The sequence below is a fragment of the Cavia porcellus genome, unplaced genomic scaffold (assembly GCF_034190915.1).
Source record: "Cavia porcellus strain 051 isolate PalLab524CR breed Dunkin Hartley unplaced genomic scaffold, mCavPor4.1 scaffold_23, whole genome shotgun sequence".
Taxonomy (NCBI): domain Eukaryota; kingdom Metazoa; phylum Chordata; class Mammalia; order Rodentia; family Caviidae; genus Cavia; species Cavia porcellus.
In genome coordinates this window covers 6,490,113-6,515,598 of record NW_026947506.1, presented here as the reverse complement: position 1 = coordinate 6,515,598, position 25,486 = coordinate 6,490,113, and the positions used below count along the sequence as shown (strand labels likewise).

Sequence of the window (25,486 nt, the reverse complement as noted above, 5' to 3'; positions counted from 1 at the left end):
AATAGTCAGACCAGAATGGACGTCATAGTGAATCTTATTGTCTTCACAGTTGTTGCCTATACTCTCAAACTTGGTAGTATCAAAGCTTGGGGTTTTTATTCCACCTCTCTAACCATGAGTTGTGACTTACCCATGTGTTATTCCTCTAATGGTTCTCCCAGAGATTACTATTTGTGAGATATATATATAGTTTTGGTTTTGGTTTTTTGAGGCAGGGTCTTGCTATGCAGTTCAGGTTCACTTTGTATCCCAGACTGGTCTCGAACTTGCAACAATCCTCCTGCCTCAGTGCTGGGCTTACAGGAGTGCACCACCACGCCCGCTGTGTCTATGACTTATTAGCATCTAATACAATTTTATTTTTTAATCCCTTATCAGTGCCTTATCTCACAACACACAGTGTCTAATTACTTGCCTTCTACGTTGCTCTGTTCTATACAATATTCATTTATCCATCATGTTTTAGACCCAATAAAACCCAATATCACCATCATGTCCAATCAAGATACATTGAAATTCAACCACATCTTTACTCCTTGCTGGTTTTTTATCCTTTCCTATTTTTCTGTGGTTCTATCTTATGTCAATTTCCTTCCATCTGAGAGAGAATTCCTTTTAGTGCATCTTGCAGTGCAGACTACTGACAGCACATTTTCTTGGTTTTGATTTTTTTATAGAAATGTCCATTTCAAATCACTTTTAAAGGATTTTTCGTGGGTGTGGAATTTTGGGTCATCTTTTCAGCCGTTTAAAAGTGGCATCCGGAGGCTGGGCATGGTGGTTCATGCCTGTAATCCCAGCACTCGGGAGGCTGAGGCAGGAGGATCGTTGCGAGTTCGAGACCAGCCTGGGCTACACAGTGAGCTCAAGGCCGGCCTGAACTGCACAGCGGAACCTTGTCTCAGTGAGCCCAAAAAAACAAAGTGGCATCCGGTATCTTCTGTCTTCTGTTAGCAGGCCATGGTCAGTGCTGTGGTCAGTGCTAGGAGAACCTGTGTCTCCTGCTCACCTGTAACTGCCCTCAAGGGCTTCATTTCACCCTTGGTGTCCATCAGTCTGAGTATGGAGGGCCCTGGATGGACTTTACTTCCTATTTATCCTGCGTGGGGGACATGGAGCTTCATCAGTGTTGGACAGCACACACAGCCTGATCTTCGCTGTGTCCGCCTCGGCGCTGTTTAACTGTTCCTTACCCTTCCGTCCTCTTCTCAGACTCCAGTTCCTGTACCTCCGAGCTGCTCACTGTCCCCAAGTCTCTTGGGTTCTTTCTGTATTTTCCACACGCTGTCTCTGTGCTGTAGCCTGGAGTTGTTTCACGTCCCAGGTTAACAGCTCAATAAATCCTTCTTGTGCTAAGTGTACTTAACTCACGCACTGAATTCTTAACTTCAGTCACTACGTCTGCGGGTTCTAACTTTCCATGTGACTCTTTCTGATGACTCCCAGCTCTCTAACAAAAGCATTGTGTTTTTTCCCACCAGGTCTGTGTCTGATAACATCACCATCTGGGTCATTATTGTGTGTGCGTTTTCATTCTGTCTTTCCTGGCTTGCTTGAGCATTCATGGTCCAGTGCTCATGAGCATGACCCATCTTGGGGCCTCCATCGAGGACGTCAGCAGAGTGTCTTCCTATGGGACGGCTCACCACGTCCTCTTGCGGATGGAGTGCAGAGGTCCTCTGAGTGCAGTCTGCACTGAACTCACCAGAGTCTGGGCGCTCTCTGCCTCTGGCTTGCCCCTGCTCCTGGAGTTCAGCCCTGCAAGGATCCCAGCTGGGAGCCCAGTGTATTCACCAGCCTTCTCTCCCGCTGTGGGCCCCAAACTCTGGATTATTTTAGTAATCCTGCAAATACTTCTCAGGGGAACCCCTGTCCCCCTCTTCTCTGACATCTTTGCTGTTTCAAGGCCCCTCCAGGGCAACCTCAGTCTCCAGGTTCTGATCTCCCCAGGTCGGGAGACACTGCTGCCTCTGCTGTCTAGCAGAAGTGCTAGGCTCTTAGCCAGAACTAGAGAGGTTCCTGGAGGGAACTAGCGACTTTCCTGCAGAAAGTCTCCTCCCTGCCTGGCTCTCCTTCTTCTGAGGCCGTGGCCCTTCCAGGGCTTTCAACTGGGCAGCTCCCGGATGACTTGAAGGAAAGGCTGTCTGTAGCTTATTCGATCTCCGCAGGAAAAGAATTCTTTCCCCACCCAAATAATTCTCAGTGGAGGGCAGTTTGTACAAGGAATCAGCCACACTGTTCTTGGGAAGGTTGGCGAAGCCAAAGGGGTAAAAGGTGCTGTGTCAGTCAGCTATTTGGATAGCGATGGTGCATAACAAACCATCACAAACGCTCCACACACAGCAGCACATTCATGCCTCCTGCACCCACGGCTGGCTTGGTTGAGCTAAGGCAGGTAACCGGATCCCAAGCTGAGTCAGGCTGGGCTCCTAACAGCCTGCTCCTTGCCTGTTCATTCTGAGCACAGCAGCCGCCCAGGGAGAGCTCTGTTCATGGCAAAGGCAGGAGCACAAGCAGGTGAACCTCGACAAGCAAACGCATGTCTGGCTCTGCTTGTGTCATGGCGCCCGATGTTCATTAGCCAGAGGAAGTCACAGAGCCAACCTGCAAGCAAAGGCGAAGAAGTGAACTGCGTCTTTTTGTGAGAGGAGCTGGCAGGCCGCGTCATATGGACTCGGCTGCAGGCAGGGGTGCGGAACTGGAGCGGTGGAATTCCACCCACCATCCTGATGTTCCCCGAGGACAGGAACACGAGGCCAGGCTGTGCCTGGGTGTCACCAAGGGAATCCCCTACCCCCGCTGTGCAGGCGCAGTCGGCCCTGCTGCCAATCCTGTAACGATGCCAGGCTGCCATTGATGCGGCCATGGGCCAGGTATATTTTTTCCCTTATTTTCATTGTAGAATTCCTCATCCCAATCACTGTAAAAAACCGGAGCAACCTGGCAGCCGTAATTATCAGAGGTAAAGGAAGAAATGACAGTTGCACCATCTGGCTGATCTCTGGCCTCACCCGAGCACGGGGTCTCTGCTCATGAGTCTGGGGAGACCACAGATGTGGCACTCAGCAGCGCCTGGTATGCAGGGCCTCGGGGTTCCACCCCATTCCCATCACAAAAGGGAGATAAACAAAAGGTAATAAAACTCTTCTCAGGGGGCGGGATGGTGCTGTGTACCCGGACACACATGGCAGGGACAAACCAAGGTCACCGGGCCAGTGCAGTATAGAAGACAGCCACAGTACAGGAGGCGGAAGGTTCACACCAGGTTCACCTAGAGCCCCCACCACTCCCTTTATCCTCCAACCCGGGGAATGGAAGCAGGGCCTGGCATCCTTCCGTCAGGGCTGTGGCCAGGCCAGCTGGGGAGAGGAGTAGGCCACACGGACTGAAGCAGACACACAGGTGACTGCTTATGACTGACAACTGTGAGGGCTGAACAGAGCCTGTTTTGAACGAGTCACAGGAGAAACCTTTTGTTATCTAACAGTGATCAAAGCAGTTACGGATTGTTGTAGCTTGGCATAACTGATGCCATCTTGTGTCCTGCATTTGACCCAAAAGAGAAATTACTCAGGGTACAAGTCCCATGAGAAAATCAGAATGAGCAGCACCCACAAGAGAAAAATTAATCTGCTCAACAAAGCAGCAGGATACAGGTGTCAGCCAAAATTAATGTAGGTTCCCAGCTAAATTGTTTCCAACAGGATGTCTTTCTGTGGTTTTCTGTTTTAAATGCTCTGTAACTTTCCAGTTCAGGGCCACTCAGTGGGACTCTGAAACAGGGGTCTCTATGCAAGTGGTCCTGAGCTCAGCTAATAAAATTCCAAATTCATCAGCTTGGCTGCTTGGATTCCTATATTGTTCACGAACCCACTTCAGAACCAAGAAAAGCCCCAGAACTTGCCCTAGATTTTATGCACAGAGAGCAGGTTTGGTTTCTCCAGGCAGGGGCTCCCTGTGTAGTTCAGGCTGGTCTCCAAGATGCTGGCAGGGGCAGCTGGGATTGGAATCACACTCCTGATGTCCACATATGCCCTCACGGTGAAGACCTGCGGACACAGCCTGTCAGGTGGGGTCTCCAAGGGCCCCAGGTGCCCTCCAACTGCAGTCTGTTCCCTCCGCTCTGGCCCTTCCCCACCTCTTTCCTGCAAATCGCTTGTTCTCCACAGAGGGAGGGGCAATCTGTCTCTACCGTTTAAAAAAATTATCGGGCTGGGGATTTAGCTCAGCGGCATAAGCACCTGCCTTGCAAGCACAGGTCGTGAGTTCAATAGCTGATACTGGTAAAAAAAAAAAAAAAAAAAAAAGACTAAAAAATTACCAGTACCTGTTTGCAGCAGTGTTTACATTCTGAAGTGGGCACTTTAGGCCTTAACTCTCTTTCTCTCCCTGCAAAAGATCTGTCTCCATTTCTTATTGCTTATGCTATGTTTTTAAACGATTTATACTTTGGGTTTCTCATGTACTAGACTTTTGAGTTTCTTTCACTTACCATAGTGGTCTCAAGGTGCCGATCTACTCGCATCTGTTTGCTGATTGCCACACTGCGGGGGCGGCACAGCAGGAGTGGGGGCGCCCGGAGTCCCCAGCAGGAGGGTGCGGGGGAGGAGCGGGCCGCCAGGTAGCCCCGGGAAGGGCGCGGGAAGGAGCGCAGCGCCCTCTACCGTCCAGCGTCGGCCTCGCCGAGGAAACAAGGCCCTGGTGGCTCCTGCGGACACCTGGCCGGCCTGGTGGCCGGGGATGGACGGAGCTGTGAGGCTGCCCGCCGTGTTTCCCAGGACCCTACTCCCTGCCTTCAATGGCGAGATTTCTTCTGGTGCATGGCACACCTACTCACGTGCGCCATGCATCAGACTCGTACCTAGAGATGTGCACATGCTCAGTGGAAAGACCGCCTAATCACTATCCGCAGGGACTGGGCAGATCTGCCCACCCGGAACTAGCTGGGGCCATTGAGCGGGCTGGACCGCTGGTCTCATAAACCCCTGTGTCTGTCAAAGCTCAGCAAGCTGCCGCTATCCGGCCTCGGCGTCACTGTGTATATGTTCAAATTCGGTTTCTGTTTAATTCCAGGCAAAATAATCTGATGGATTGTTTGAGTCTGGCGTAATCAGGGTCTGCTACGAAATCCAAGCAGACAGAAAGGCGGGAGGTCCTGAGGGGGACATCAGGGTGAGCGGGGCTGCCGCCCAAAAGCCGCGCTGTGCGGCCTTAGGTTCTGTGTTCGAAACCGTTTCGCTCCATATTTCATCAAAACTGATCTTTTCATAGGTAATTTTTTTAAGTGCTGGGTATCGAACCCAGGGCCTTGCACATGCCAGACAAGTGTGCTATCACTAGCCGGGCATGGTGGCTCACACTTGTAATCCCAGCACTCGGGAGGCTGAGGCAGGAGGACTGCTGTGAGTTCAAGGCCATCCTGGGCTACATGGGGAGTTTGAGGCCAGCCTGAATTGCATAGCAAAACGTTGTCTAAAAAAATCAAAAATACATTTTTAATATTGGGATATTGCTCAGTGATAGGGCATTTGCCTAGGGTTTAATCTCCAGCACAGCCAAACAAAATGATGATGAAAACACACGGGGAGGCTGGATTTGGCTGGTCCAGGCTGGATAGTGCTAAATACATTTAATTTTTCAGTTGAAATATTGCAACAAATCCCCTTAGCATGCACCATGAATCCATGTTAATCAGAACCAAATAAAACCCAGGCCCTAATTCTCCATGTAGGGTAACAGCTATACCATATGAGCAAGATTCTGCCAGACAGAATGATCGCAGTGTGACACACGCTGGACACATGTGTGAGCTGTCCGGCCAGGTCACGTTCGGAGATGCTGCCAACACACTCCCTGTACTCAGTGTAAAAGTGATCCCAACAGGCTGGTGCTGTGGGGCTGTGGTGATGGCGGGAGGGGGTCGAGGGGGTGGAAGGCACTAGGTGGCAGCCTGACCTCATAAGGAGAACCACGTGTACCCCAAATCAGGCTTGGCCAAGAGGAGTGAGGCGCCTCCCTGCCGAACGCACTGGAGAATTCATCCTCAGGTTCAAGACCTCCAAGCCAGCACTAAGGCTGTCAGACCTCACCCCCCTCACGTTTCTCTTCCTGTCACCATTCAAACAGGGCCAGCATTAAACTACCAGGCAAGACAAGGCCCTTTATTCTGTCCTCCCAAGCGTTGTGATCTTGTGATTTGGAAACCCACCAGGATAGAAATGTGTCTTCAGAGATCAAAGACATAGTGAAGGGTTCTCTGCGCCATTCTAGCTGTTTGGAGAAATCAGTATTTTCTTCTATGAAGACCATGGAACAGCCATGGTCAACTGTTAAAAGTCATGCTGAACCCAGGGGACGGCAGGTAGCCTGAGTGGATGCAGGCAGTCCTTCTGTGGAACTTCCTAGGTGGACACAAGCAAACCCAAACTCTCTTTCTGCAAAGAAAGTTTGGAGATTCCCTCTGTATGTTCTCTATGAGGATAGGTGGGGAACTTGGGAAGGGGATAGAGGAAGAGACACAGAGGGAGGAGGGGGAGGAGGGAGGGAGAATAAAGGTCAGGGGAGGAGAAAGAGGAGGAGAAAAGCAGGGGAGGGAAGCCAGGTGTGGTGGTGCAAGCCTGTAACCCCAGCACTTGGGAGGCTGAGGCAGGAGGATTGCTGTGAGTTCAAGACTAGCCAGAACTATATAGTGAGACCCTGTCCCCAAAAAGGGTGAGAGTCGGGGGTGGAGAGGAGGAAGCAATGGAAACAGAAAAGAAGCTGGGAGGAGGCTGGAGACGCAGGCAGAGAGTGACCGGGAAGTCACCGTGCCCATGCCCTTCAGCCTCTGGAAGTTGGAAACCTTCGGAGTGTCTTAGGCACAGTCCCAGGCCGGGCAGCCCCAGAGCCAGGGAGGCGGCTGCGGTGTCTGGAGAAGGCTTGTTCTGGCTTCACCGAGGGTGCCTTCACGCTGGAAGGGGAGAGGGCACCACAGACCCTTCCCTGAGGACACCAGTCCCGCCCAGGGGGCTCCACAGGCCCCCAGTCACCTATCAGATGTCCAGGCCACACCGCCCCTGGGCACTAAGTCCCTACATATGAATCAGACCTCGGCTCCCTCGCCTCAGTCCGGGGACAAACCAGAGGCCTCCAAAGAGGAACAGGTTCCCTGACGTGGGGTTCCTGGAAACCTACTGGCCAATGTGGAACCTGTCCTGAGGGATGTGACAGAATGTGGAGGGGACCCAGGGTTGTCGCACTGGAAACAAAGATGTCTGCTTCGAAGGCGAGGGCTGTCTTGAGGCATTATGTTCCGGCTGGCCAAGGGATTTGGCCACCTGAGACACGGGAAGGACACACTGAGGACCCCTCACTGGAGGCTTGTGCCGCGGGCGGGGCTCACGCCCGAGTCTGAACAGTGGGGCTTGGGAGCCATCAGCATCCAGCTCGAGGAGCCAGTTGTTCTGTATGAATTCATCTCCCCAGGCAGGAACCAGGAAGCTGTGTCTCCCCACCTGAGCAGTTAGGAGCCAAAAATCATTTGCTGCATCCCTTACCCTTCCCCGTGGAGAAACTCCATCAAAGGGATTCACCTGCTCTCCGCTGTTGCATCCTTCTGAGCTCCTGGGGGAAAGCTCCAGACTCTGCACAGAAAAGTGTGCTTTGGTCCCTTGGAAACAGAGCCCTAATGCAACAAGAAGCCAGTCCCTGCCGCTTGGCCCTTGGCTCTTTGTGCCTTTGGTGAAATATCTCAGGCCAGAGCACAGGTGACCATGAGGAGGTCCAGGTGGAGTTTACTGTAAAGCGGACATAAAGTTGTACCTTCAAGCAGTGAGGTGAACAGTACACCAAGTGGACGTGTGGGTGCTTTTTATGTACAGACTCGTTCCTGGGGGCCGGGTGACTCTGATGACTGTTTCATTGCCCGATGTATATGCCTGTCAACATTTCTCTCAGGGGTAACTTTGGAAAGTCGCCATCTCAGAAACAACTTCCGAGTTCTTTTCAGAGGGCCAGTGTTCTCTCTGAATCAGGTCTCAGTGCCAGAAGGGCGGGTCTTTAACAAAGGCACCTCTTTCCTGTATCATTGGACGTAGGCCAGGGCACCCAGAAATGCTGCATCTTGCTCTAGGAAAAGACGACAGAGGGACCGTGCACACTGTGTGACTTAAAATGTCACCGACCCCTGTGGCACTGTTTGAGGTCTGAGACCTAACAAATGATGACGGATCATACACTGAGCTCTCTGTTGCTTTACTGAACGTAACCGTGTGCTATTTTGGACTCCCCAGGGGTCCTCAGGCCTGCTAATGTCTCCATGCCTGCCTGCCATTCTCCTCCAACACTTTAGACCCTGAAATCATTAGGGTACTGGGGCGCTTCGTCATGGTGGCTCCTTCTCCAACAGTGCTGCAGGCTGGGGCTGGGCGTCCCTACCCTTGCAGACTCGCATGGCTGGCCAAGGCATCGGTGCAGCTGGTCAGGTCAGAAGAGCGCAGGACCATCTAAAGATGGACCGACTATTAACGGGAAGAGCGAAGTCCAAGAGAAGGTTCGTTACAAACAATTCAAACTGGAGCCAAGCCTGCAGCGGTTATGAGCCCTTTGCACCAGGCTGAGCCAGAAAAGCAAGTCCATGGCATCTCCCCAAAGCTGGGGTTGGGATCTGGAACAGCCCGGACTCGTTTAAAGTCCCGCCAAGCAGATGCGGGACAAAAGCCCACCTGGAATATAGTTAAACAGGGGCATGGCAACTGAGCTCCCCTAAGCAGCTGGGCATCTGAGAGGTGCCAGCAGGTGAGCCCTGTGCCCTGCAGCACAGTTGAGCAGGAGGGTAATTACAATAAAGGCTCAGATTAGGAGAACACCTCTGGTATTTAACTGAAGTCTGTATTTTCCTCTGAGAGGCTGGCTTTCCCAGGAGTGTGGGGTCCCTGGACAGGCTCCTCCTTCCAGGTTTAACTCAGGAATGGTGGATCTGACTGACAGTTCCTAGGACGTTGCTAGCTGCTGGAGAAGAGACGGAGAGTTCATTGACCATGCAAGCCCTCCCTGGAGGTACCAGCCTGCTGGAGAGGCCTTTGTCTTAGTTACTTTTCTCTGGCTGCTGAGACAAAATACCCAACACCCAAAGTTAAAAGGGGAAAGGTTGATTTAACTCACAGATTGTAGAGGTTTCAGCCCATAATTGGCTGGCTACACAGGCAAGGTGGCCGGCAGCACAGGAGGAAGAAGACAGCAAAAGCAACAAGCCAGGGACAAGATGCTTTCTGTCCTTGTATCATATGCAAGCTACCTGCCCTATCCTTAATCCCAGCATTGGGGCACGAATCAATCACTAATTCTAGATTCTATCACCTCGGGAAAAGCCCACGCTCCATGATGCTTTGGGGGGACATCCAGACACAAACCATAACAGCCATGAGACTCGGGGCACTGGTGGCCATGCCTGCAATGCACATTCTTGTATACCTGTGGGAAATGTTTAGTGCAGAGTGCACTGGCCTGGGCTTGAGCTGCTATAAATGAACAGAAGCAGCCTGATGCATCCAGGCTATCCCTGGGTGACTGGCGTCCACTGCCTTGATAAATGTCCTACAGTCCTTTGAACAGGCCCTAAGGCCCGGCTAAGGATGCTGACGTCACACCTGTACTGAAGGGGCTTTGAGGAGGGGACTTCAACCCATCATAGGCCTGCTGTTGTTCCTGCTCCCAGGAAAGGGGATTTGATGATTTTCTCTTTAGGGGCTCACGCAGGCTCAGCCGTCAAGTCACACCCAGGGTTCCACAGCCAACAGTGGTCTGTTACTCCTGAGAAAGCACGAAGTTGCTTCCTGGTGTAGAGCCTGGAGGATCCTGGTGGTCTGCACACATGCTGACAGTGCCTGATGCCCTGGGGTTAAAAGAAACACTAAGTAGTGGACTCTACGGGACAGTCCCTGGGCCCTAGGCTTTGAGACTGTCACCAGAAAGTTCAGAATCTGAACCAGATGAACTCAAACCTCTGTTAGAGAGGGGGAATCGATAAGATCATCCATACATCATACAATTTCTCCATTTGCTAGTTAGGTCACCTAAGTCCCTGGCAAATGCCTGTCCAGAAACATGGGGACATCTCTGAATGCTTGGGAAGGACAGCTGAGGCAAACTGTCTGACCAAAGCTGGCTGTCAGGCCACTCCAAGGGACTCGTAAGTATCTTTAAGACCTAGCACTGTACACCAGTGGTATTCGAAGGCACTGGCCCAGCAGAGCTGCAGGGCTGGGGACCACTGGGTGTGTAGGAATAACTGCCTCATTTATAGCACAGAGATCTTGCCCTATACAGTAAAAGATGCCATGGGGCTTCTTGACAGCCAAACTTGGGGTGTTACAAGGTAAGGAGTCATAGCCGGGCGTGGTGGCTCACGCCTGTAATCCCAGCACTTGGGAGGCTGAGGCAGCAGGATCGTTGTGAGTTCGAGACCAGCCTGGACTACAAAGTGAGTTCAAGACCAGCCTGAACTGCATAGTGAGACCCTGTCTCAAAAAGACAAAAACAAAACAAAAAAACCAAGGTAAGGAGTCATGAAAAAGAGCTTATTTCCCACACTGTGCCTGGTGTGGGGAGGCAGGCGACTCCTTCAGCTCCTTCAGGGCTGGGAGGGAAGGGACAGCCTCCCGGACATGTAGGTGTTCACAGCAGAGTTTTAGCAGGAAGGTCACTAAGGATCCAGTCACCAGTCACGGTCAGCATCGCCGGGACAGGCAACCCTCATCCTAACTATGGGCTCATCCAGTTAGCAAAAATAATTGGGGCCCCATCTTTGTTAGTAAGTCTCAGTCCAGGAAAGGGACACAACACTGGCATTGCCAAAAACATGGCTCAGGAAAAAAGTACCCATGAGTGACCTTCAGGAAGAGTAGAGCGTTTGGCCACTGGAGTCGCACAGATGCCCCAAACCCAACGAGAGTCAGAGGCCACCTGTTCGGATTAGAAGCTAAGAACAGAGCCAGAGGTCCCACTGCCAAGGAGGAAGCTCGTGTCTTACCTGCGACATCCAGGGTCACCCGAGACTCTGTCCCACTGATGGTGATGATGGGGCTGAGGGACGACTGGCGCCTCCTCACTGCAAGGACAAACTCTGGGGACCAGGAGTCCTTTGAGCCCTGGGACAGTAAGCCCGCCCGTGTCCTGTTTTGGTCACATTTGGGCAGGGTGACCTAGGAAGTAGGCAGGCATCAGGGAGGTCTCCTCCATGGGCTGCTGGCAACGGGACACTTGTAAGTTAACCTGCTTTACTGAGGGAAAGGCCCTGGGGAAGACCTGGTCATCCCGAGACGCAGCAGGGAGTCCACAGGATCCCATCCACTCAGTCTCTGCCTCCTTGGCTCTCTGCTCCTCCTCTACGTGCTGGCCACAGAAGGCTCAGCACTGTTGCGCAGGGACCTCGGCTCTGCGCAGACACCTTCTGCAGCTCCCTCGGCTGTCTGGAGCTAACGGGTGACAGGCACGTGCTGGGGGCATCACGGCTACCTTTCAGGACTGAGGCGCAGCAGGGCCACCACCCCAGGGCTCCGGGAAGTCGTTTCTCACTTCAGTCTCGTGCTATGGGAGCCAGTTCTGCGTGGTTTCTGGTCGGACTTGATTTGTGGCCCTCAAGAGATGCAGGTTATAAAGCTTCTGTGTTTCCATGTCTTGGCAGGGTCGCGGTCTCTCAGGCCCACTCCTGTATAACTGCCGGCCTCGCGTCTGTGTGTGCATCTGTATGTGTGTGCACTTGCATATGTGTGCACGTGTGTATGTGTGCACAAGTACACTTCCACACAGGCATAACCTGAATTAGAGAAAACAATTTCAACAAACCAAAATAACTTTTTAAACTCAAGTAGGATGAACAACCCATTCGCTTCAGCACAGAGGTAACAGTGTACCAGCACAGGGACCCCAGGCAAAGCGGCTCCCTGCACAAGGGGCCACTCTGTCCAAGAACAAAGCACCGGGCACTGCGGATCCAGTGAGGCCCTGAGTCCCATAGGCGACCGACATGGGGCTCTCATCCCCTGTACAAGTCAAAGCTGGTCTCATGTGGCCCATTTATAGAGCTTTTCTATGGAAAAACATGCCAGGCTCCAACGTGATTCCCAGTGAGTCCTTTACCGCCCAGATATAGTCACAGAAATCACTCCGAGTCCTAACAGAGGGGCACCGGGCTGTGCGCTCCGCCTGACAGGGCAGCGGCGTCTCCTGTGCTGGGCCGCGGGCTCGGAGGAGGCCCTTGGGTGGCAGGGACACACACACGAGGGATGAAGGGGACCCCAGCCCTTCGGGACAGCTACAAGTCACCCTCGCTTGGATCATTTCTCCAAGGAAGGGAGGTAAGCAGCAAGCAAAAACAAAACAAAGGACTAAACACTTCACAGCACTTTAGAAAAATACCTTTAATTTATAGTGAGCACAATTCTCTTTGTAAAAACACACTGATGTAGCAAACTCCCCTCACTCACTCGGTTATTTCAGAGCGCAGCCGGGCCGGTCAGCAACCACTTTGGGGCGTGACTCAGGCAGGGCCCCACCAGGTGGGTGGAAGTCCAGGAGGGAGAGGTCCTGCTGCAGCGGGCAGCTGTTCTCATCCAGCACAAAGCGACTCTCCAGTGTCAGCACGGAGGGCTCGGCACCGTCCGCCAGCAGGGAGTGCAGCAGGTCCGCGGCCACCATCCCGTAGGTGACCTCGGAGGTGGGCACTGGAAGACCAAGCACACACAGCACTGAACTCCCGGAAGGCAGAAGCCGCCCATGAGAGCCCTCACGCAGCGCTCATCCTGTCCTGTCTTTCTGGTCGCTAAGGGGTACGGCATGATGGCAGGCTACTCCTACTGGGCACGGAGGGCGCCAGTCCCCAGGCCAGCAGCACCCCTCAGGCTCAGCTCTCAGCTGCCCCTGCCCCTGCCTCTATCTCTGTCTCTGTCTCTCTCTGTCTCTGTCTCTTTCCCACTGTACTGGGATTGAACCCAGGGCCTTCACACAGGCCATTTAAATTTTTACTTTAAAACAGAGTCTGACCCTCTTGTCCAGGCTAAGCTCCAACGTGTGGTCCCCTGCCTCAGCCTCCCAGAGTGCTGGGATGACATCACGTGCCGTCCTGCCTGACCACAGCTTTTCAACGCAGTGAAGCAGAATGACGTTTTCCTGCATCAGGACTGCAGTCAAGAAGGTATGGTCAGAAAGGACTCTCAGGGTCTCCCAGGCTACATCCCGGCCACACACACGTACAGGCTGAGCATCCCTGATCCGAAATGCAGAGCGGTGGAAGGAAGCCTTTGGGATTTCAGGGTTTTTTGTTTTTGTGGGTTTTTGGGGTTTTTTTGGAATATTTATGTGCATCATGAGGTATCCTGGGGACGAGATCCAAGACCGACATGAACCTTACACATGTCACCTGAAGAAAACTTTATACAGCGTCTTTGGTGCTCCTGGGTTTTGACTGTAACATGTCACAAGCTGTTAGCTGTGGGACTTGCCACGTGTAGTATGACCCTGGAGTTCTAAAAGTTCCAGGCTTGGGAGCATTTCATAGGTCAAATGTTTGGGTTACTGATTCTCCACCAGTATTTATGTTCTCAATAAAAGAACCTTAAAGCCAGGCATGGCAGTGCACGCCTGTAATCCCAGCACTTGGGAGGCTGAGGCAGGTGGATTGTTGTGAGTTCAGCCTGGGCTGCAAAGTGAGCTCAAGGTCAACCTGATCTGCATAGTGAGACCTTGTCTCAAACAAACAAATGAACCAAAAAACCTTGAGTCAGTTATTTAATGAATATGGTATCGATAAAAAATACTACTAGAATTATGAGTAGCTGTGTCATGACTTTTGCTTATCCACGTTCTTCCCTTTCCTTCTCCTTGGTTAGGGGTCTGTGTGCACGTGGCGGGGCAGGCACCCAGGTGGCCTCCTCCTGTGGTCAGGAGCCCTGGCAAACCGGGTGCCTGCTTCTGCTCCACCGGCCGGGAGTCGGCTCAGCCAGACGGGGCCCCTCCTCTACTTCTGCAGCAAGGCAGGGGCAAAGCAGGCCCACCGGCCCCTCACATAGCAAGTCACCCCCGCTGCACCCTGACAGAGACTTCGCTGACAACAGGTGCTCCCTGCACCCCAAGGGCACAGCCCCACCCGGAGGCTCCCCCTGAGGCAAGCCGACAGCACACCTACGGCTCTGCCCAGCCAGTCCGGGGCGATGTGTAGGAGAATCTTCTCCATCAGTGCGGAGCCTACATGGATGCGAGCCACATGGCTTCTGTCAACCACGGTCATGAAAGCTGGCCTGCAGAAAGGAAACAGAGATGGCACTTAGACGCAGGCGTTAATAAGGGGAACGCAGGAGAGCAGAGATGAAACACGCTGTGCACTTTCTCCCTGCGGCCATGGCTCCTCAGCCCCTCCACTCTCACCCTGTCCTCCTTCCCACCCCCAGGGCGTGACCAGAGCCCAGAGCCTCAGGCCGAGCTACACACCGAGCCTTTTCTAGGCGCTGAGATGGGGCTTGCCGGGCTGCCAACCTGCCTAGGCTGGGTTCACCATGCAAGCGCTGGCAAGCTGTGTGCTCTCCCTGCCGGGATTATGGCATTGTCCTGCACACCGCTCCTCCACTCTGTACTCAGACAAGCACAGACTGGGCACCACTCTGATACCACAGCGATGCAAACCCTGGACACACACCAGTGACCGGACGTCAGCTGGCCATGCCTGCTCCCTCTATTCAAGGAACTTAGGAATTTAGCAGGAAAAAGAAAGCATAAAAGGGTTGTGGGTTTTTTGTTTGTTTATTTTGAGTGTTGGGGATAGAACTGAGAGCTCACACATGTTAGGCAAGGGTTCTACCACCGCGCTAAGCCCAAATCCAAGAAAATAAGATTTTTTTTTTACAGTGGTCTCCAGATAATTCAATGGGGAGAGAAGAACCCTTTCAAAAATCACACGGGACAACTGGATACTGACGAGCAGAAGAAAGAAGCTGGATTTCCCCCTTAACACCATACAAGAAAATTAACTAAAAACAGATAATAAATCCAAGTGTAAGAGATAAAACACTGCCGCTTCAAAAAGAAAATACAGCAGTAAACTTCATGATCTGGCCTTAAGGACGTCGCCTTTCTCACAGATGCCACCACGAGCACAGGCAACAAAAAGGAAACCAGAGGAACAGTGCTGGCGGGTGGGAAGACCTGCACCTCTCGCACCGGCTGCAGAGCGAACGTGACACTAACGGGCAGCTGTGGAAAGCAGCTTGGCCGCCCCTGCAGCCGTCAGGCCACACAGCCAGCGACTCGGCGCCTGCGTGTGCACCCAAGGGAAAGAAAACTGGTGGACACACAGACACTCGCGCGCACGCGCTCACAGCGGCTCCATACACAGGACCCACAAAACGGGGCCCCCTGGAACGCCCCTCAGCTGATGCATGCGTACCTCGAAGGTGGCACTGGCATACAGCGGGATGATGTTTTACAATAAACAGTAGTGAGAGCCTTAAACCCTTCTGCTCCGTGAAAGGCCTTGCACTGACTCCCCTCCCGGGCACGCCGGGTGGGGAGGTCTGCACAGAGAGGAGGACGGGAGCGTGGGGGACAAGGAAGAGGACCTCGGGAGGCTGCACTGTAAAAGTGCCCTAACATGGCCGTGGCGACGGTCACACAAGGCTGAGACTACTCTGAAACCACTGAACTCCACGTTAGAGACCAGCAACACGGGAGTTACAGCCCAGAAAAAACGCAGCTTTAGAAAAGGGGATGCAGCTAAACACAAACGGAGTAAGTACATAACACAGGCCACTAAGGGGAGACAAGAGGTGGTTAGGGACAGCCTCTCTGCAGATCAGCAGAGGACACAACGCGGAAGAAAGTCCTCCATAGACCGCCATGACCAAAGGCCGAAAGGAGCCCAGTGAGCTGGACGGAGAGGCCACGGGGCAACGGGAATCCGGGAGGGCGCGCAGACACGGCTTGCTGCCTGGAAACAGCGGTGACAGATGGCAGAAAGACGGACGCCCAAGAGGGGGGACAGTGAGAGATGGGAGGCAGGCCGGAAAGCCCGGAGGGCAGTGCCACCAGGGGACAGAGGAGGAGGAGCTGGGGGAGGCGGTGGCAGCAGAGGCCTGGGGAGCGCAGCCAGGAACACATCGAGGAGGAGAAGGTCCCTTCAGGTTGAAGGCAAGCTTAGCAAAGGCAGGGTGAGCAGCCAGAGGGCTGGAACCCAGGGGGCAGAAGGGAATTTAGAGGAGACGAAAGAGGAGGAGGCTGCGGTTGCACCATCTGGACAAAGCCTGGCTGGAGTGGGGCAGAGCAGAAGGGCTGGGAGGCAGGAGGAAGGCTGGGTGACTGCTCGTGCCACAGTGTCCACAGGCTGGGGGGCAGGCCCACCGGGAGCTCCGGGCACGGGAGACAGGAGACACAACACAGGGCACGCCAGGTCGCGCACGTAGGGCTGCCCAGGCCTCTCCCTGCGGCTGCTCCTGGGGGCCCAGCCCGTCACAGGCTGCAGCATCTCCCGCTGTTGCTGGTCCAAGAGCTCCATCACCTAGCGCTCCCTAACACACCTAACAGCCACCCGGGCACTAAATCCTGCCGCTTCTGCTTTCCCAACACTTTTTAAAGGGCAAAGCACCTTTGCTTCTTTAAAATTCCGGTAACGTCTGTTTCTTGCTTCTTCTCTGGCTGCCTTCAGTTTCCCCCATTCAATGTAACACAGAAGCACATGAAATGCCTCAGACCAGACCCCAAGTTCCCCCCAAATCTCTGGCACAGGCGGGAGCACCTTCCTGTAACGGCCACGCTGTGTACTAGTTAATCTGCAGTCAGCCAGGGTCCCACGGCCTTCAGGGTTCCCGTCAGCTGGGGCTCGTATCCATAAGGAAGGGCACCAGCTATGGCTTACATCTAGATGTCCCCAAAGCCTCATCGGTTCACAGGAGGGCTGTGGGAGGTCACTGGGCCGTGGGTGTGTGACACCGATCAGCCACCGAGGGTTTACAGCTGGGTGTGGCGCTGGGAGGTGAAGCCGGGTGGGGAGAGGTGGCCATTGTGGGTGTGGCCTAAAGCTCGCCCTTCGCCTCCCTTGGCCTCTTGCCGCTTCCTGCTCTCCGTGCCAGGAGCGATCCTCCTCTGCGATATCCCTCTGCCACGGCAGCCTGCCTCAGAGCCAGCCAGCCATGAGCTAAAACCTCCATGAGCCAGGAGCCATAATACACCTTCAACTCCAAGAGACTCTGGCATCAGCTCTTCCCACTGCCTTCTTCAAAGTATAGAGAGAAATAGTTCTTTGGATGAAAACTTATTTCCCACTTAGAAAAACTTACACCAGTCAACAGGCTTCCTTCCGACCGATGACACTGTGGTCATCGCTGCCTGCCCCCTTTGCACCCTGCTGGTTCTCATCTCCAAGGGACAGCGAATCACATCCCAGGAGCGGAACTCAGCAGAGGCATGGCCGCTGGCTCCCCCCAGCTCTCCCTGGGGCTCTGCTGGAGAAACAAGCCTGGCACTGAGCATCCCGGCAGCCAGCCGTGGGGGTGGAGGCCAGGGCCTGCCGGGAGGAGCACCGCCCCTACCCCCGAGGGCCTGGACAGCCAGGGTGCACCCAGCACCCGCACAGCTGCGTCTCCCGAGCTGAACAGCGGCTTGGCCTGCTGGCTTCTTAGCTTCTGGACAGAAAAGGCAATGTGTTCCTTGTATTCCAAAAAGAGTAATTCTGAATTTATATTCTATAAAACATTGTTAACAATGGTGCGCAGGTTCTATAATAGTTATAAGAACAATAACTCTCCCCTGAATAATAACTAGATGGAACAGGCACATTTGGAATGATGTAAAATAAAGTCACCTAGGCAGACTTTGGAGAGTCCTTAAGAAGTCCTTTGTTTCTTATATGCTAGGTATCTGAATTTGATCTTCCTTCCCACAAAAGCAGCCTACACAGCAACAGTGAAACACACACCTACTCATTTAAAACAAGCATGAGTATTTGTAGATTACGGCCTTAGCCTCTGGAAGAATGCCATGATAGCGTGCCCAGTCATCTGCACTTAGTTTTCAGCTACTGCTGTATTTAGAAATGAGAGGAAAGAGCATAAAACCAGGGCGTATTGTTTTGTAAAGGGAGGCAATTTATCTGGGTAAAAAAATTATCTGGGACTTTAGGCGTTCATCTTTTTGGAAAACACTGTGTTTTCTCACTGAGTTAGGTGACAGTTTTACCAAAGAACATTTATTTACTCTCTGAAACTTCTAAGGTAAAGGTAGCAACTCAAGTACGAAGGTTAAACACACTGCTAGCCTGCACAAACCACTCAGAGCTAAAACCACGTAACACCTTCAACCTTTAAATTCTGTTTTAAGATGGGGAAATGAATTATTTATGAAACATTTAGATCTTGGTTAAAAATGTAAGTAAATAGTAACTTTCTTTAGCATGCCTGTCTTTAGACTGTATTTGCTTCCATAAATGACTATTTGCTGCAGGGGAAATTTCTGTCCCCTCGGGCTGGCTCTCCGTAGGAAGTCAGGCGGACACACGTAATTGTTACCCACTTGCAGCTCGGCGACAGTGCCTGCTGCCGTCTAACCGCTCCCTGCTCTGCCTACCTGTAGTAGGTTTTCTTCCCAGAAAGCGGCAGGCAGCGCAGACACTGCCTGTAGATCTTGTTCTCATCCGTGTGCAGCTCGGCCCCACAGCCTGCACAGCCAGCGTAGGTCATGCTGGGGAGCCAGGAGAGGATGTGCTCCAGGGAGCTGTGAGCATTCAGGCGGACCTCCTGAGCCGCCCCGACGGGGAGCACCAGCTCCACGATCCGGGCTTCAATCAGAACCACTCCTAGGAGAGACGAAGGAAGAGAACTCAGGGGCACTGCTGGACCAAACGGGAGCTGATGTGCAAACATGCCCCGGGATGCTCGCCACTGGGGAAGGGCTGCGCCAAGTCCTGCTCTTGGTCCTCAGAGAATCTGTCTCACTCAGGGCTGCGGGAACAGCTCTGGAATCTCCCCGCACCTGAAGGAAGGTTTATTAAATACAGTTCCAAATGCTACTGTCCCAGCTCAGCCGGGAGCCCGCAGCCTTCAGCACGGCCTCAGAGACAGGAAGCCAGCGCAGAGCACAGGGCTCTTTCCTCTAAAACTGCAGACCACTGGCTACCATCAGGATATGGGGCTCTGTCCCAAAGCCCAAGGCAATCCAAACCAAAATGGATTCCTTTCCTTCTTTTTACTCAAAATAAGTCACCTGAATTGTATTTAATGAAAATGACATCTAGTGAATGCAAGTGTATACTGTATAAAACATCATCAACGGTATCATCACCTCCAAGGCAGTTTTCCACTGACGCGCTTCTAAGGGTAAATTTTTTTTTTTTAGTACCAGAAATTGAACTCAGGACCTGGCGCTTGCCAGGCAGGCCCTGTGCCACTCAGGCATATCCTCGGCCCCTAAGGATGAATTTTAGAGACACATGGATGGTATTTGGGTTGAGGGAATGAGCAGCCTGTTTTTGTGACCATAGTGAATTACTTGAGGCAAGGGAACTTGATAAAGAGCAGAAGTGGATGTGAATCTCCGGTCTGGAGATTCAGGAGCTTGGCACGGGCACTACTGAGCCCTGGTGAGAGCTCACGGTGAGCGCAGGGGTGCACCAGGGATCACACTGCCGCTCTGAAGCCGGGGCCTGGAGAGTCTGGGGCTCCGCACCCTTTGGAGAGCACACTCCCAGCAACGTACAGACGCTCACTAGGTGTCATCGCCTTATGCCACTATGCCGGTGACCACACTCCCACAGCTCGGGAGCCCAAACCACAGCAGTGGACATCCCAGGCCCCATATCTATGTTTTATTTCAAATTCAATTTTTCTCACAAATGGTAGATTCTTTGCTTACACTAAAATTAGAGCTAGGCACAGTAACAGCCACCTACAATCCCAGCACTTGGAGGCTGAGGCAGGAGGACTGCCATGAGTTCAAGGCCAGCCTAAACTACACAGTATATTTCATGTGTATCCAGATCTTACCTGAGCACTTCTCCGTTAGGTGTGTTGCTAGGTCTGACGTTCTCGTGAAGGAGGGTGCACGTTCTTGGAATTTTGACTTAAATGCAACTGCTCTGATATCATCATCAAACAGGCACTCACAGGAGGACCAGGGCGTGGTGTGCAGTTCCAAGCTCTCCAGTAAGCAATTGCGCTGGACATAAAGATATTTAAATTCCCAAATAGAACCTTAAAACAAAAGCATATGGAAATCAAAGGTCACCGGCATGGCAAAAGCCTAGGCTCAGAATCAGACTAAACAGGTTAACTGAAATAAGTCGGTTAAATATAATTTTGTCACTAAATAATTTGTATAAAGATATAAAATATGCCCGGCATGGTGGCTCACATCTGTAAGCCCAGCACTCTGGAGGCTGAGGCAGAAGGATCACCATGAGTTCAAGTCAGCCTGGCTACACAGTGAGACCTTGTCTCAAAAGTAACCAAAACAATGGGCCCGGGGTGTGCTCAGCTGCACAGTGCCTGCCTGACAAGCACAAGGTTGTGAGTTCGATTCCCAGTACCAAAAACAAACAAAAAAAGACAAAATATGTGTATAAATGTTGTGTTAAGGTCACAGGGTACAAATGCTAGAAATAATTCTAATAAAATTTTCTAATAATTTCTTGCTCTCACCCCAATAAATGTTGTTTAAATTGTTACTGTGATATGTTTACACTGGTTATCATCAAAAGGCTAAGTTTTCTAAAAGTAATACAATAAGGTTTTTTCATAAAAGATGCTCTTGATACAAAAGCAATTAAGAAAGCAAGGTTTTCTACAGCTGTGACAACTGGCTGTTATTCTTGTTTTGAATGAAATGTACTCACGCCTCCAGATTCACCTGTCTTCCAAAAGGCAAAACACAGATGATTTACGGTGACACTTTCTTTCAGAACCAGACCTCCGCCTTTAACAAAACCCTGCATGATGTACAGCCCCCGAAGGCCAGCAAGTCAGGTGGGGGCTTTTCATGCATGAGATGGGGGTGATTGACTAAAAGGGGTATTTCATGTCACATGGAAATTCAGCTTGTTACAAAAATGTCACAACTTCACACTACAATATTATGTACGGTTTTGATTTCCAAACTTTATGTGTAAAATACGTAACTGTTAACATTCTACAGGGATTTCACCGTATGACTTCATGGTTGATTAAAGAATAACGGTTCTGTTTTATGTTCTAACGTGCCTGAAATTCAGATCAGGTAGTAATCAAGCTTACTGCTTGATTACGCTGTAATGTTTATCAGTCTTTTCTTCTGGATGTTCAACAACTGAGGTTTGGACACTAAAAACTAGAAAGATAGACGGGCTGGGAGGACAGCCAGTATTTTGGCTCCACCCTCGGAGGTCAGTAAGGACCCAGGATGTCAGAGAATCTCTGCAGTGACATCCCATAACTCTGTGAGTCCTGGTCTTCTGATCAAGGAGATCGTGGGACCACAAAACACTGTGATCTACGATACAGAGTGTGTATAAGGAGAGTCAGCAGGAGGAGGCAAATCTCCTAAGCTTTCACAGAAAGCAACTTGGGCAAGCTATAACTCATCCTGATGGCTGACACTGTCCAGAACTGAGAAGCTCTTACCTCAGTTCCAAGGCAAACTCTGAGGAGACTGAGCAGACCTTGATAGATAGCAAGAGGGTAATTTTAATTAGTAAGGTCTCGGTTTAACTAGGGCTTGAACATCCAGCAGAAAAGTACAATCAAAGGATATATAAAATAGTAGTGTGATAGTAAATTAGATGTGGGAGGGGCTCCAATCATTAACCCCTTCTGGCAGCTTCCAACTAGCCCAGTAACTGATCACTGTTAGGGGCCATTAAGAATAAATTACAAGCCCTGCGTGGTGTCGCACTCCTGTAATCCCAGCACTCAGGAGGCTGAGGCAGGAGGATCGTTGCAAATTTGAGACCAGCCTGGGCTACAAAGTGAGCCCAAGGTCAGTCTGAACTGCATAGTGAGACCCTGTCTCAAAAAGAATAAATTACAATAATATCTGTACAAAATCCTAACTGCTGCTACTGTAAAAATAAAAATGAGGATATACTGGGCACCCAAATTCACAAAGGCTAATTTTCATACTTCTCTAAGGGATAAATGGAGGCGGGGATTATGGTGTCACCTTTTGAGACTTCCCATTAACCCTTCCTACCCACTAAGACTAAACTAAGACTACTAAGATGGCAAAGAACACTCCAGAGCAAGCTCCTTCTTAGCATAAAATCATCTCCTGAGTCACGGGTTACCTGCAAGGGCAGGGCCTCTGGATCTTCTGCGGACCTGGACTCTGCCGCTAGCCTCTCCTCTCACCGAATACCCCACTGCATGGTACACACCCATAAACAGCGGCTGGTTTGGAGGAGCTGGGTCTTTGCCCATCCTGAGGCACCGACCTCCCAGTCCCCCTATCATGTGCTACTAAAAAGTAATTTTTTGGTCTCGTAAACAAAACAGTCATAATTTATCATAACTAACTGCTTTTGGAAATTGTAAATTCTTATTTTGATAACTACAAAGTTTTATTTTTTTAATTTGAAGTTATTTCGAGGGATAATTAAGTGGTCTACATAACCAATATTTCACTGATATTTCAATTCCTTCATTGCCTTACTTAGCTGACTTCCACTTTACAACAAAGACAAAAAGCACTTGGGCACAGTAAAACCTACTTTTATCTCAGTAATGACTCTAATTTTTAAGCCACAGGAGCACTTACCTCCTTGCCAAATAATTGTATTCCGTATCAGTCAATTGAACTTTAAAATTACAACAGCTGAGCATGAGTGCAAACCTGTAATCCCAGCACTCAGAGGCTGAGGCAGGAGGACTGCATGAGGTGGGGGCCAGCCTGGGCTATACAGCAGGTTCAAGGCCAGCCTACACTACAAAGTGAGACTCTGCCTCAGCAGCAAAGCCAAACAAAACTATTAAAAAGGATATTTCTCGTTACTAATTGTCCTGAAAACGACTGTCTCCTTAGTGTCCCTTAGGTCACTGTGTGTGTGTTATGGTGCGGAATCAATCTGTACAGACAGTTGCTTTAGATACCTCTTTATGTATAAAGTCCTAGAGGTATAATTAACGAGCCAAAGAGAAATCCTGAATCCTTTCCTCAATATCAATTGTCTACCCCAGTCCACCCACCCACCCTCCCCACCCCGTGAGCGGCTGTGAGCCTGGCAGGCTCCCGCAGCCCGGGACGGAAGCCACCAGCCTTTACTGGGACCCGCGCCAGGGAAACCATGCTGGGACCTGGAGCGCCAGGAAACCAAGCAACACCTCCCCACAGCCTGTTTTGTTTTGTTGAACTTCAATACATGAACATACGGACAGCTATTTTGAAGAGAACAAGAGACTCTATGACAGCCATTAGTGACTTCCCTGTTGTCTGGTTTTGAAGACCTAAAACGCCTTCCGCATTCTGTTCGGATCAGTTTTATACTATGTTGTTTCGTGTGAATTCTCTGTATGGGAAGGCCTGGACAGCTATTTGGAAGAAAACAAGAGACACTATGATAGACAGTGAAGACCTCCGGTCATCTAGCTTTGAAATTTATCTCTCGTACATTGCTTTCTTATGTCTTGTTTTGTTGTGTTTAATTTTACCCCCTTTGAAATAAAAAAAAGATCAATTGTCTTCAAAAAGGTTCTGCTAATTTATATTTCCCACTGTCTACGACAATGGCAATTTTTCCACACTTTGTCAATTTCTTATAAGAAAAAAGTCATTTATCACCATTTTAGGTGTCTTCAGTTACTATGAGTAACTTTTCACATATTTACTGGCATTTTTATTTCTTCTTGGGCCTTCCCCGTTCATACCCTTTACCCACTGACCGTTCCAGACTGTTGCCTGCCGCGTTACCCGTGACACAGCGCAGCTCTGCCTGGTTTATTACCCTCTTAATTCTGTATGTATGTGGGGATTTATGCACAGCAGCTCTTGCTGCTGTACTTTTTTTTAACACACTGACCTTTGGATTCCGAATAGCTTCTACATTTTCTACTAGTCATTGTTGCTTTTTATTTTTTATTTGAATCTCTAGTGAATTTGCAATATATTTTGGTACAGAGATGCAATAAAATTTAATTCTATTTTTCCTCATATTACCTGGTAGAATCCAAAATGTCAAATATTCTTTTTAAAAAGGAAAAAAAAGTTAACAATATATTTTCCACCAGTGAAATACCTTCATGGCAAAACATTTAGACAACAAGAAAAGGACGTAAGTGGTGACCTAAGCCTGGCCGTGTCCCAAGGAGCTGCCTAATGCATACCTCGGTTCTCTACAGGAGCTTCTGTGCTCCCCACGTCTGTCTGTCTGTGTTTGCAGGTTTTTAGGGATTTAAAAAGTAAACGCAGACTTTTACCAGTAAAATTCAAACTGAAGGTGTGACTAAACAAGGAAAGCCAGGGCCAGCATTTTGATAAGTGTTCCCGGATTTTAAGTGTACACAGATACTGTACTTGAGAGAAACCTCTACTAAAATGCGACGCTGCTTTCCAGGCGGGCGAGCCTGCCTGTTTGTGGCGGTGAATGCCCTGTGTCCACCCAGACCCCAAGCCACTGTTTCCCGCCCAGGCCGGTAAACTCAGCTGTGCTCCTCCTCAGGTTCACTGGGTAAGAGCATCCTGCACCCGATTCTCTTTGCTGGGGACTTGGAAATGGCCAGGCTCGAGAAGGAAAGTAAAATCACGAACCACGCATGGAGTAAGCACTCCACCTCCATGTGGCAGGGTAAACAGGCGGGCCACGGGGGCTTTGCACATGCAGAGAGGCTGCACACCACAGCGACTGTGCTCGGGCCCCTGGCTCTGAGGCCCGGGGCGGACGGGCACTCTGTCCTGGGACATGGAGGCTTCTCTGTAAGCCCTGGGAAGCTGCACAGGGCGAGGCCCCAGTCCTGATCGCAAGCTCGGGGCCCACGCTTCACCCTGATTTCTTTCTTCTTCCCTGCCTCTCCTCCCTCCCTGCCTTTCGTGGGTGCATGCAGGGGGTTAAATCCGGGACCCGGCGCACACTAAGCTCGACCACCTAGCACCTTCCTCGGCCCTCCCTCTAATTATTGAACACATGCCATGGCTTGCAAAATTGTCAGGATTACACATTCTAACTGCAGTCTTAATCCTTAAAGACGGTGGGAAATTCAAACAGCTGACCGATCTGTACCCTAACTTTCAGTCAGGCATAAGGAAGGGCCTATTCATGGGGCAGGACATGCCGTGTGGCCGGACGTTTACCACACAGCAGGCGGGGCACTTATGAATTTACCATCTACGGTACAAGACAACCAGCCCACAAAACAAAACAAGCCCGAGGAATACACAAAGGGTGTGCTGACGTGCACGCAAGCAGCCTCGAGGGGGACACAAAGCGGGGGGCTGGACACGAATCAGGAGCCCCTCGGTGGACACCTGGAGGAAAAGCGCTCTGGAGAGCAGCAACAGATCATTCTGC

The 25,486-nt window shown here is 51.1% G+C and overlaps 1 protein-coding gene across 13 annotated transcripts in view; it reads right to left on the bottom strand.

Annotated features, from left to right (window-relative positions):
- Positions 1-725: 725 nt before the first annotated feature.
- Positions 726-25,486, bottom strand: part of Shld2 (shieldin complex subunit 2) — a 97,864-nt gene continuing 73,103 nt past the window's right edge. For 10 of the 13 annotated variants that reach the window (XM_063233745.1, XM_023563492.2, XM_063233743.1 and 7 more), the window contains 4 exons: positions 20,001-20,207; positions 18,586-18,814; positions 14,158-14,273; positions 12,380-12,701 (listed from right to left, as the gene is read on the bottom strand). In XM_063233745.1, the coding sequence (XP_063089815.1) occupies positions 12,469-12,701; positions 14,158-14,273; positions 18,586-18,814; positions 20,001-20,207 (785 nt within the window). In that variant the 3' untranslated portion in view covers positions 12,380-12,468. Of the gene's footprint in view, positions 9,872-11,008; positions 11,795-12,379; positions 12,702-14,157; positions 14,274-18,585; positions 18,815-20,000; positions 20,208-25,486 lie in introns of those variants that run through there. The other 3 variants (XR_010042225.1, XR_010042224.1, XM_063233748.1) reach the window with 3 other exon arrangements.